The 13,432-nt window shown below is 38.0% G+C and overlaps 1 protein-coding gene across 1 annotated transcript in view; it reads right to left on the bottom strand.

The window, feature by feature from the left end:
* LOC121384191 (putative N-acetylated-alpha-linked acidic dipeptidase) overlaps positions 1-13,432 on the bottom strand; it is a 36,678-nt gene that overhangs the window by 14,149 nt on the left and 9,097 nt on the right. The window contains exons 2-8 of the mRNA XM_041514462.1: positions 8,418-8,706; positions 6,165-6,290; positions 5,318-5,504; positions 5,036-5,132; positions 3,341-3,430; positions 1,995-2,080; positions 747-866 (exon numbers count right to left, since the gene is read on the bottom strand). Coding sequence (XP_041370396.1) covers positions 747-866; positions 1,995-2,080; positions 3,341-3,430; positions 5,036-5,132; positions 5,318-5,504; positions 6,165-6,290; positions 8,418-8,706 — 995 coding nt within the window. The remainder of the gene's footprint in view (positions 1-746; positions 867-1,994; positions 2,081-3,340; positions 3,431-5,035; positions 5,133-5,317; positions 5,505-6,164; positions 6,291-8,417; positions 8,707-13,432) is intronic.

Here is a 13,432-nt window from a genome sequence, read left to right as displayed (position 1 = left end):
AACTACATTTATAGTACACCCATTTAAAATATATTTGAATCATATATCGTATATACTTCAGCAGATAATATGTATTTCAAACAACATCGTAGTCGTATTTTGTAATTTGTAATCGTAATAAACAAAACAAAAAAGAAAACATAAAGGTATTACCTCTGGGCATAACCTTTATTATTAGTATACCATTTAAAAATATATTTCAAATTATATATCGTATATACTTAAACACAAAACATGTCTTTCAAAGAATATCTAGGCATTACCTCTAGTCCTAACCTTTATTTATATAATATCATATTTACTTCAACTCATAACACGTATTTCAGAGAATATCTAGGTCGACTATTATAACTTGGCAATTATAAATCAAGTTTGGTTTGTTTAACGACACCACTAGAGTACATTGATTAATTAATCATCGGCTTTTGGGTGTCGAACATTAAAATTGTGGTAATTATGACTCGTAGTCATCACAGGAAACCCGCTACATTTTTGCTAATGCAGAAAAGGATCTTTTATATGCATTTTCTCACAGAAATGAAAGCGCATACCACGGCCTTTGACCAAGGTGGAACGATAAAAAACCCCAACAAAAACTAAAAATCAGTTAAATTGATCCACCAAAATAGTTCGATCCTGCAACACAAGCACCTTAAGCGAGCACTCAGCCGTCTGAGCTAAACCCCGCTCCTTGGCAATTATAACCAAAAAGAAAAGGAAAGAAGAAAAAAATCACTAGGATTTACCAGATTTAACTTTCACAGCCAACACTCTAGAGACTTCCTTCATGACAGCCGTACCACTAGACGGGTCAATGGCGCCGTACACCCAGGCATCACGGTGATTACCGAACATAATGTATCTGTCTGAAAATTATTATTCTCCATTAAAACAAATTAATTAAAAATTAAATCCATACGAAAATAGATATATATATATATATAAGTGAAAAGTTAATCTCCACAAGTGCCGCTGACCAGTACCTTTCATTTTTCATTTCAACTTATTTTCGTGCTTATATCTAATTTAGGTTAAAGCACGCTGTCCTGGGCACACACCTCAGCTATCTGGGCTGTCTGTCTAGGACAGTGGGTTAGTTGTTAGTGGGAGAGAAGAGTTGTAGTGGTCCTACACCTACCCATTGAGTCGTTAAAACTCGCTCTGGGTGGGAGCCGGTACCGGGACTGCAGACCCTGTACCTACCAGTGTTATGTCCGATGGCTTACCCACGACACCACCGGTGTCGATCCCACAGTACCATTCCGTTTTAAACAGCCGCAGGTCATCCGTGATAGCTTTTGGTGGCAGTACTATCGTATGTGCCTAATTGAATACAACCTTAAAAGTATCGAAACGAGTCATGTGACCAGTTCCTGAAAGCTGTAATAATATCTACAATATAACATGCAAGGTCATTTTAACAGCTTCCGATCGTTCTGATCGTTTTAATTTGTACTGCCGACAGCCTTATTTGTACTTAACCATTGCTGCACTTGACATTGTGTAAAAAGATGAATTCTATAAACAGAACGGCTGTCAAAGTTGCCACCTTTGTTACTTAACATAGAAGTGGTTATATACACGGCGGCCGTGTATATAGTCTTGGCTAACGAAGACTGGCTCTCTACAAGGTGTCGTTGTTGTTTTTTTCTTGGTGTTTTTTTTTTTATAATTTGGAGGGAAGCCAATGTAAGGCCACTACACCTTATCTAAAAGTTCCCGTGATAAGCACGGGTGACATCTAGTAATATATAATATTTGAAGGTGACTAACTTGTCTTGTTGGTGACAACCATACCAGGAAATGTCAAAACCTTTGGTATGGCTATATTCAGTCTTAGTATTGTAGATATACGCTTGCTTCATAACGTTTGTATTTCTGTGTATAAATCTTCTTGTTCACAACCAGTATGAAACATCAACATTACACAGACTTTCACAAAGTATAAATATAACCATTTGCCTTAATATCTGAGTTTGCAATGAGCTCATTACCTGGTTCTACTGCTCCCCTGATTATTCCTATGACATTGACTGCTTTCCTCATCACATCGTTCGTAGATATATCCATCTGTATCTTCCTGCAATACAGACATACAAATATAAACATAGCTGTTGTATTATTGCGTTCTGCTACTAGTGTGTTTAAAATGTACTCGTAACGACAACATCGAAAGAATGGTAAACAATATGTGTTACATAACACATCAATACGAGTTAAATTATACATTTTAAATATGTATAGCGTCAGTGGCGTGATGATTGTGACACTTGTTCCACAGAAAGACAAAACGCTTCTGCCACAAAGGCAACTCAGTACGAGCAGCAGCAAGGAGTCTATATGCAATTTCCTAAAGACAATAGAACTCACGACCGCCTTTGACTTAACCCATATGTACAACCATCACAGCCTCCAAATTATGGGTAAAAATTACCTCCACGAAATTATATAACCTTTTTATTTGACTGTAATCCAGCGGGACATTTGCAAATTCAGTAGCACCAAAAACCATTTCCTGTCCTGGAAGGAAGAGTCTGCGAAAGTCAACACCTACGCCCTTGAGAGACGTGTGCTACAACAGCTTGTTCTGAATGTGCACGTTGAAACCTATGACCTGACCTGACCTGACTTCACTTAACAGTCGTGTGACACTTGTCGAAAAGGGGAAACTGAAAGCAATCTGCCCATTACGAGTGGTCACTACACCTTTCTAAACAACACAATCTAATTAAAATTAGCTCCACTATTACATGTGGATCTAACAGCAGCCCGTTGGAGTTCGTGTCCAGTTGACCTTTCATTCGACCAATCAAAACCTTACTTGCAAAATCATGCCAGTGATTTTAAAAGAATTTGAAAACATTCGGGATTATGCCGAGGGTATACGAAATGATTCGGGTGAATTACGAAGTATGCCGGAAACTAATTTCAATCTAAATTTTATATAAAATTCGTTTCAAGACGACAAAAAAAAAACCGTGATGGTATAGCCATAAAATCAGTTTATACTAGTATACAATCCAGAGTTTATTACTGCACTTTTCCCCCTGTTTTTTCACTGTTGAAAAAGACCAACAAGTTCGCCTATTGCATAAATAGTCTCGACCGATATTTGTAGAATGTGTATGCTCCCGAATAACGTTATAAAAGGCGAAGTGTAATTGGTCGATATTTAAATTATTATTTATAGATGAAATGTCACCTGACATGGGAGTCCATGCAATGCTGTTAGATCTACTGGTGAGACCAGTAGAGCTAATTTAAATCAGATTGTAAACAAAAATGTGTTTGTTGTTTAGAGTACAATGTATGAAACAATGTTTATTTCTGGAATGCTTACCATGCTGGATTTTTAAATTTTGATCCAAATCTGTAAGTGATGTTAATTCCACCTCTCCATTCTGGAGGTACTTCTTGACCAGCCATCTCTCTAGAAGAATCAAATATTAATTAGTGTAAATATGACAGTCCATCTTTGTAGCATAAGAAGCTTAATATGCATACTATGAGTTTCCATCTCTGTACAGCAGGAAGCTTAATATGCATACTATGAGTTTCCATCTCTGTACAGCAGGAAGCTTAATACGATGAATATGATAACCCGTCTTTGTAGCACAGGAAGCTTAATATGCATACTATGAGTTTCCATCTCTGTACAGCAGGAAGCTTAATACGATGAATATGATAATCCGTCTTTGTCGGAAACACAGGCTGAATAGTATTAAATTATAGCCACTGCCCAGTCCCGACAGTCAATATGGCTGATGTCTGTGCCAAGGACAGCGTGCTTGAACCTAAATTGGATATAAGAACGAAAATAAGTTTTAAATGAAAATGTTTCAATGTATTAATATAAAAGTCCATCCGTGTAAGACCGAAAGGTTAATGAATGTACCTATGACAGTTCATCATTGTAAGATACAAGGAATAATTTATCAATATGGCAGATCATTTCGACATGACAAATTCTTGATAATAAATATAAATATGATGACACATATCGGTAGAGTAGAACTGGTGCAACTGTTCATTCCCTGAATACATTACTACAGAAATGTAAAGAAATGGAGGGTAAACTGGGACTAGTGTTGAATGAATGAATGAATGAATGAATGTTTAACGACACCCCAGCACGAAAAATTACATCGGCTATTGGGTGTCAAACTATGGTAATGCAAATAAATAAAGTGATGATCAACATCAATATAAAAATTCAAGACTTAAACAAAAACATTGTAAAGAACTGTGCAAAAACACAAATATCACAAAATTTTACGGATATTGAATTTTACTCAAAACTCAAAGAGAATGTTACACCCCTGCACCACGGTGAGGTTACAGGGGGGGGGGGGGCTAGTGTTGAAGGAATATTGACTAGCTAAGCGTTGTCTATGTAACATGTGCTGCTACTTCATATAGAAAAGATCTTCAGGTGGTAAGGATAAGTCTTACTAGTGAACTAAGTCGCAATTACGTACGTACATGTAGCTCTAAGGATATACATTTATGAAAAGCCACAAAACGGCCAACTGACCAGGTGGGTGTTACTTCTTCCCGTGTTTTGTTTTGTTTTGGTTTTGTTTTGTTTTGTTTGTTTCTTTGGGGGTTTTTTGTTGTGTTTTTTTGTTTGGGGGGGGGGGGGGGGGGGGGTGTTGTTGTTGTTGTTGTTTGTTTTGTTTGTTGTTGTTGTTTTGTTGTTGTTGTTTGGGTTTTTTTGTTTTGGGGGGGGGGGGGGGGGTTGGTTTGTTTCTGACCGTTTTTGGTCCTGTGCATGAACATATCAGTCTGTTTCTTATAAGCGCACATTTTAATTTTAAAAAGTGTGCTGTCATAATTGTTTTTAAAGTAAACGCCATTCTAATTGTGCGGGTGAATGTCTGCGTGTATATATTTGTATTGGTTAATTTGTTTTTCATTTTGTTTTGTTGTTTTGTTTTGTTTTGTTTTTTTGTGGGGGTTTTGTGGGGTTTTTTTGTTTGTTTTTTTGCTTTTGTAACCGCCTATATATCCACATTAGTATATTTTACTTGCTTACCGTAACAGCTTTTCTGCTATACCATATCCAATAGGATGAGCGGGTATTTTTGGAAGCGAAGGTACAACTGTGTCTTTGCTGTATCTATATGCAGTGTCTGAAAATATTAAACCAGGTGTGTCTTATAGGTGGTAATAGTGCACACACGATTATTTGTAATAAACAATGTTTACTCAATGACCACATTAAATTGTGTGGGTGGGTTTTTTTTGTCGGGCATTTGAAAACCCCCCACCCAGAAGTCGCTTATAATCATATTATTAAACAAAAGGTTGTATTTACCTAAAGCTGGGTAATTTGGAGTAAGAGGATCACCACTTCCAACAAAAGTAGTTCCACGTTGAGCCCCGGATGGAGGCAGCCACCATGTTTGAGGATAAACTCGGGTGTCCTCGGCTGGCCACGTGTAATCAGCAGGGTCCGAGAACATAATGATTCCCAGAGCGCCATGCCTCTCTGCTATCTGCACCTGTAAGAACGAGTGTTAATTATGCAAAACGAGGAACGAAAAATCAACCTGAAGCCCCTGGTATTACGTCACACTGCTGCCAAAAGCTTTTCGGAACCACTTTAAAGGAACTGATCCTAGATTTAGCAGGTTAAAATACGTTCGACTATTACAGTTTGTTGACTGTTAAATACACATTACTTGCACCATCATACTTAAATTATCAATTTTGGCAAAGTAACTCAGATCCTATTCTGGTCGTTCTGAGGCATATTGGACGGTCGCTCGCTACATTGGTTTTCGTGCCTAACGTTAACGTTACATACATTTGATGCGCAAAAAAAAACGATAGCACGAGTCGAATTTGGTCGCGAGCGTTAGGCGTCATGTTCTAAGTGACTGTTCGAGTCTGTAATTGCCATTTCTACAATAATTATGTGAACTGATATCTCTACTTTACTACTTTAAAAGGGCCTCGTTAGTCAAACACCTCCTACTCTAACATCGAAATCGGGACACTCTCTTTAAATGCCTTCCTCCGTTAGCAGACCGCTTTACTATTCTTCCAACAGAACAAACTAGCTTGAAGGGATGACTGTCCAACGTCCTCTCAGATATGTGCAGTTTTATTGTGTCGTCAATATTTGCCATTTTCCATTAACAATAGATAAGGCTACTTACTTTGCTTCCTCTGAAGATTTTTCCATACCGCACAAGAACAATCTTTCCATTGACTGTCAGTGATGCGTTGTTTTCCAGGAAGTTATAGTCTTCAACACGACCATAGTTGACGTACACAAGATCATTCTTAAAGTAACGCAAAACAAAACAGATGTATACGAATTAATCACGAATTAGCATAATCACAACACGATACAACTATTATCGTGTTGTGATTATGAATACATACATGTAGTTTTCCATTTCGCCTGAAATAATTGAAATGAGTTTTCTAATACAACTCTAATATCAGTTCCGGCAATACTATGGAGACCTATAGCCAGCCTCGATCAAACGACTTGAAACTTTGTTGGTAATGACGCATATCGCTGATGGTAGTACTAAACCAAATAAATTCAGGCTGGGTTCGATAGAGACGTTAACACCACAAGTTCTTTTATTGGTTATAAATGTGACTGTGTTGGTAGTAAAAAATATTAGTTTCATCTGGCCAAAAGATGTATGCAATTTTATTTCATCTAGTACCACTGTGTCAGGTAGCCTTGTGCTTAAAACATGTATGGGGTATCTGTAAAAAAAAGTACTCAAATTTTGTACGGAACTAGGATAGTCATAGACGCTACCCGTTATTTCTCAAGTGAGCAGTTTGACCACCAATTTTTCTGATTCACTTTAAGTATTTATATCCGTTGTATTTATGTCAGTTGATACGCTGCAAGTAGGAATTGTAGCAACATTTGTTACTATTGTCGTCTAATGGATTTGGTTTGGTAGTATACACCCTTCAATACAAATTGGTGCAAGAATATAATAATTATGAATAGATAGTTTACCATTTTGCCTGAAATATTTGAAATGAGTTTTTTAATACAACCAGTCCTACTCAAGCTTCTGAACAATGAAGTTGGTTCGGAGAACGTCCTGATTGATCTCCCCCTCCCCTGCCCCGGGGGTTGTAATCAACATACTTGGCCGTTTAGTCAAGTATAGAGTTCAGCACGATGGAAACGCGGCCATTGTCACCCTTATACACGGTGACAATGGTCCGCGTCGATCCTCCAGTAGGCGACCCAAGGCAGCACGGGGGTGGGGGGTGGGCAAACCCGATCCCACCCGCTTCGAAGAAGAAAACCAAGCCGACAGGGGCAACTCACGGGAGGACAAATACCGGCGGTTTCTGCTTCGTCTCCCCCCCCCCCCCCCACGCCAAGAGCAGCAAGGGGGGGGGAGGGGTGTCAAAGTTGTCAGCTCAACTGACAGTGGCGGCCCCTCCTTCAGCAGCACCAGCGCCGATGGAAACTGGACACGTGATATTCTCCACTCCACCGTCCAGCCCACCGGCGTTTCCACCGTTTTGTTTCGCGGCGGATGCAGAGCGTGACTCCAAGAAGCGGAACGTGCCGGAACAGGACCCGCCCGGCACCCAGCCCAGCACTTGAAGGATCGCCTACGACCAGCTGCCTACACGGTACCGCGAGTGTGTGAAGGGGGAATTTACTTCTCTCTCACAACTCATCGACCCCTACAGCAAGACAAGTTGGAGACCGACACCTTCAGGTCATGGGCGGTACCAATTCCAGTATGTGGAGAGGAACCACACCTTGAAGTCAACCATGGAAAATCCAATCATCCATCGGATTATCAAGCTGACCCTGCCTGAGAATTATCAAGCGCTGCTTCGGGGAGAGTGCTACACTGACCTCGTCAAGTTCTTCCCGAAGTTCCGAGCCGATCACCCCATCATCTCGCCATGAGTTCCGCCGCCAATCTTTGCTAGGACAGGTAACCTCTTTTTGAGGCATAGTCGTCGGACTTTAATTTTTTTTATCGTAGTTCAAAATGTAAACAGTCCGACGCACTTCACTTTGGCAGCCGGCTAAATTGCTCAAATCACCTTAAAACCCTTTCGGCCGAGCACGACATGAGTAGAGTAGATGAATCAGCGCCTTTTGGTCTTAGGTCTCTGACGTAACTTCTAAAAATTGTATTCCAAATTCCGTCCACCTCAAACTTACCCCCCCCCCCCCCCCCCCCCCCCCCCCCCGCCCCTTCCTGGCCCGGACTTAGTCACTGGCGATATCAGAGATTAAGCCCGGGGTAAGGTGTATTCCAAACCTTCGTGGTATATGGACACGTTAATAAGTTTCAGTCTGTCAGTCTAATACAACTCTAATATCAGCTATATAGCCAGCCTCAATCTACAAACTTGAGACTGTTTGGTAATGACGCGTATCGCTGATGATAGTTTCGTACGTTTGTGATTTTCCCAGGAGCAGAGTAAGCGTTGAAAGGAGGCACGACGTCTGGTTGGTCTTCGCCCGTTAAGTTGGCTTCTTTCGCCGGAGACTCGTACACCACGTTGTCGTGTCCGTCCAGCAGACGAATGAAGTTAGGATGGTTCGGGTCAGGCGCCGAAAGCAACACGTCATAGGAAGCGAGTTTGACGTCATCAAAACCAGCATCCAGCCAGAACTGCTTGAGGTCTTCCGCCTGTTGAAGGTCGACTGGTGTTCCTGCTAAATGAGGTCTCGAGGACAGTTCTCTGCAATGATATTTAAATGAGATAGATGATGAAGTACTTATAGTGTAGTGGATCCTGCTTATGTGCATTTTCAGAATAAATCCCCACCCAAATTGTAGTGGCAATTATTATAATTAAGTTTGATAATCTTCAGCTGCGATTTATGCATACCAGTCCCTGGTATCACAATTGCCCATTTATTATATTTTGAACATAAAGACACATACATATCTTTTTAGTCTCAAGGAAATTACAAATAGGTTCATAATTATCAATATGATTCGTTTTAAATATTTTAAGTTGAAATATTGTGTTACATCCATCATAAAATGCCCAAAATTAAAAAACAAATGTGCCCCCAAATTGCATGATTTTTGGTGCCTTTTTGAAAATGTTCGCACCAATGCTGACCACACCCAACCAGGAGTTGGTAAATATGACGCATATATTTTTGGAAACTTTGTAAGGGAGCTAACTGTATATTGCTACCAGTTGGACAACAGATGCTGTCCTTTTGAGGATATATCGCTCCCAGGCAGGCAAAGGTGCATTATAAAAGCCACTAGCCTACTGATTCTTATTAATAAAGGTGCTACAGCCGTTAGCGCTATATAGAAGCATATAACGTACATAATTGCGGCATGTGGCCTCAAATCCATGTAGCACATCATGAATTTGTAGAACCAGACCTATGCATGTGTAAATCTATATTACGAAGCTTAAGTAGCTTTTTTTTTGCACATATGTTTATTCCACAAAAATAGTAGGGCAGCTAACACACACTATTTTACTGAATTGTGCACTTTAAGTTAACAATTTGAAATTTGGTACATAAATACCTTAACCCATCACACACTATTTTCAGATATGGTCCAAAGTCAGCAACACCCGCTTGTGACCAGGGAGGATCTAGAAATCTCCTCAACCCTTTTCTATGTAGGGAATAACTTACAAGTATCTGCATTCAAATGTATTATTCTCCCAGAATGCTAAATCAATTATCTATTTCGTTTTTGAATAGCTAAGATTCACGGGGTGCAGAGTAATATTTTGAAGGAATGATTTGTATTTTTAACCCATCAAGCAATTCTTGAACATATGCACATAAAAAATTAATCATTGAATTTGCCACATAGGTACCATGATGAATTACGAACAATCAACAGTGCTCCCTATTGACTGTGAATACCCCCCCCCCCCACCACCACCACCCCCCGAGGGAAGTTCCTTAAAATAATTGTAATAGTTTACAAGTTTACATGTAGTTCAGAATAAAAACACCACGTTTTTCACGTGCTACTCAATGTTTTAGTTTTACATTTTAATAGAAACTATTACTTTAAAGTTTATTATGGTGGCCGCCTTGGATTTCCAAGAATGTTACACATCTGCACCACGGTGAGGTTACAGCACACGCAGGGGTTGTTGCTTTGATGTCACCCAGTTCGAGACACACTTTAAGAAGACAAAGTACAAAGACAGTCAATTTATTAACCAGAACATATCCTGGGATAGACAATACAGTGCAGCCAAGGCTACATTAACCCATTTACGAAGTGCAATATGTAGGTCATACATCATTTGCTGATTTCACACACCACTGCACATGGAGGATTTTACTTCTCGTAGTAACAAATGCACAGTTCAGTGCATTTCCAACGAGTTTTTTGCATGTCACATCTACTCAGACACTTGCAACAACACTTAACCGACTCAGAACAGAACAGAACTTTATTTCTCCCAGGCCGTTACACAACGGCATATGGGGAATATGAAATAACAATATTTGACAGTGACAAGATGGGCTTTACAGGAGATAATATATATGTATACAGTACAATGCATATATGTAATAAATTCACAATGTAATATGCAATGGTATTAACACAGCTATGTATAGTGTGGGACAATCATCATACTGCACATGCACAAAAATATACGCAAACACTCATACATATATACGTATACACATACACATACATAAATATACATACACACACATACATATACATACATATACGCATACAAACAAACACACATACATGTACATATATACACACACACACACACACATATATAATCGTAAACAAATAGATAATGGCAATAATGGATAGTGTATATATTTTCATTTGTAGGCAGCTGTAGTTTTAGGGTTTATGGAATTTGTTAATAATTGTTTTAAAATTAATTTGCATAGTTTCTTAAGGGCACTTCTTTTATTATTAGTCATATCCGCATACTGGGTTTAATATAATAGTATGGCTTTAACAATGAGTGACGTAAATTTACGAATAATGTGCAGGTGAATAAATAGTGAAATGACTATGTTTGACATCTAGTAGCCGATGGTTAATAAATCAATGTGCTCTAGTGGTGTCGTTAAACAAACTCAACTCATTAGACAAGACTACAAACATTGCCACTGCATTTTTAGCCACTTTTATATTATCAAAAAAACATATCCTGAAAATTTAAAAATGTATAGTGTACGAGTCTTAAATGACACTCTCAACGCTGTAGGTTCTGTTGAACCAAACAAATTCCCATTGATAATGCTAACATTTTCAAATAAAATCAACATGAACAGAATATATATCAACGAATTCAAGCAGTATACCAATAAAGACTGTTATCTCAAATTTAACTTACCTCGTCCTGCAAGAATAGTTGTGTATGTGTGTGTGTGTGTGTGTGTGTGTGTGTGTGTGTGTGTGATATGGTATTTGGTATTTAAGAGATATTTAATAATTATAAATGTTTTAATTAACAACCAACACATTTTTTACTGAAAATCATAGTTCCATTTTGTCTTTCTTTTGTTTTCAACCGTGTATATTGCAGAACCATAGAAAAGAACACAAACGTATATTGATTTATTGGCAATAAATAATATCTTTACACAGATAATCAAAATCACATATTAACTATGAATCAAAATCGCAGCTGTTTGTGTTCCGTAAATATTTCACGGTGAACCTCGAACTCTGACACGGAAGTCCCTAATTTGGTACCGCGTAACCTGCAATAAGGTGTCTGTTTGAAGGGCATGTACACTGTATTCATAAAATAGAACTGTGATTTTTAGCAAAAATTACACGGCCGTAGCTAGCAGGGTGGCAAAAAAATCCGGAAAGCATTATAGAAACTTTAAAAAATCCTCTTCTTAACTGTTTAAGGAGTTTTAGACTATTAACTACTCAGTTGCCCCCCCCCCCCCCCCCCCGCCAACAAAAAATCCTAGCTGCGGCCCTGAATTAGGGTAGCTAGTAAAAACATGAATCAAATCTCTTAAATGGTAGTTACTGCCAACCCACTCTTCTTGCACTTATATTAAGCATGATTTTTATGGGTGTGTTCGTACGCTGCTTATATCAGGTTTATTAGCATCCATACCTTTAAATAGCTCATTTAGTTAAAAATTCGATCACCGAGATTAACAAAATTCAAACACACACCAGTATAAAATGGAATGATGAAAACAATTTTATAATCAGTGGCGAAATCGCTGAAAACATTGATATGTTACTAAATACTTGTACTATAAATGATAAAAGACAGAAAAACGTAAATGAATGTGTAGACACATTTGTACAAAAACTTAATGAAATAATTTTACCTTATTGTTCTGTAACAGAGTACAAGTCAAATTCAAAGAAAAATGCGAAAGCCATCGTTATACCCGATGACAAACCCTGGTTTAACGAGACGTGCAAGAAATGCTATCTTGATTATAAGAAGGCTATACAAACGTTTAATGCAAATAGAACTTCTATTAATCGAATTGAACTTGTTCGTGCGAAGAAACTATACAAGACATTGCAATATAAACTTAAACGAAAATATAAATGTCAACAAGGTAATATGCTTAATTATCTACGAAAGCATAACCCTAAAACATTCTACAAACATTTTCAAAAACGTAAGCAAAAGGTTAAAACTGATTTAGGTAATACTGATTTTTTTAACGCACTTTGGTAACCTTGCTTCGTATGAACCAACTATTAACAATGAGGTGGATTATTTTTTATCTAATTTTGATAAAACTACCTACGACCTAAATTGCAATGTGCTGGATAGCGAAATAACAGAGAAAGAAATAACTATTGCAATACACAAGCTGAAGAAAAATAAAGCATGCGGTTATGACAATGTTTTAAATGAATACTTTATTAATTGTATAGACGTTTTAATGCCATGCCTGCTTCTACTGTTCAATGGTATTTTTAACTCGGGTTATTTTCCCCAAAACTGGGCTGTGGGATCTATCGTTCCTGTTTTTAAGAAAGGTGATAAGAACGACCCGGACAATTATAGAGGGATCACGTTAGTGAGCTGCTTAGGAAAATTATTTACCTCTATATTAAATGAAAGGCTCCTAAATTTTGATGAACAAAACAATGTCATTACCGATGCTCAGTTTGGTTTTAGAAAGCAGATGTCGACCATTGACGCTATTTTTGTATTACAATCTTTAATAAACAGAACTCTGAAAAATAGGAAGCGATTATATTGCTGTTTTGTAGACTACAAAAAGGCTTTTGATTTTGTAAACAGACAAAATTTGTGGTATAAATTAATTCAACAGGGCATAGGAGGAAAATTGTTATCTCTTATAAGATCTTTATATGATAATGTTAAGTGCTGTGTAAAATATAATGACGTAGTTTCTGATTATTTCGTATGTAGAAAACGGTCTATTACAGGGGAGAAGTACTATCACCAATATTATTTTCCATGTACGTTAATG

Source organism: Gigantopelta aegis, chromosome 10 (genome assembly GCF_016097555.1).
Source record: "Gigantopelta aegis isolate Gae_Host chromosome 10, Gae_host_genome, whole genome shotgun sequence".
NCBI classification, from domain to species: domain Eukaryota; kingdom Metazoa; phylum Mollusca; class Gastropoda; order Neomphalida; family Peltospiridae; genus Gigantopelta; species Gigantopelta aegis.
This window is presented reverse-complemented; position numbering and strand designations above follow the sequence as displayed.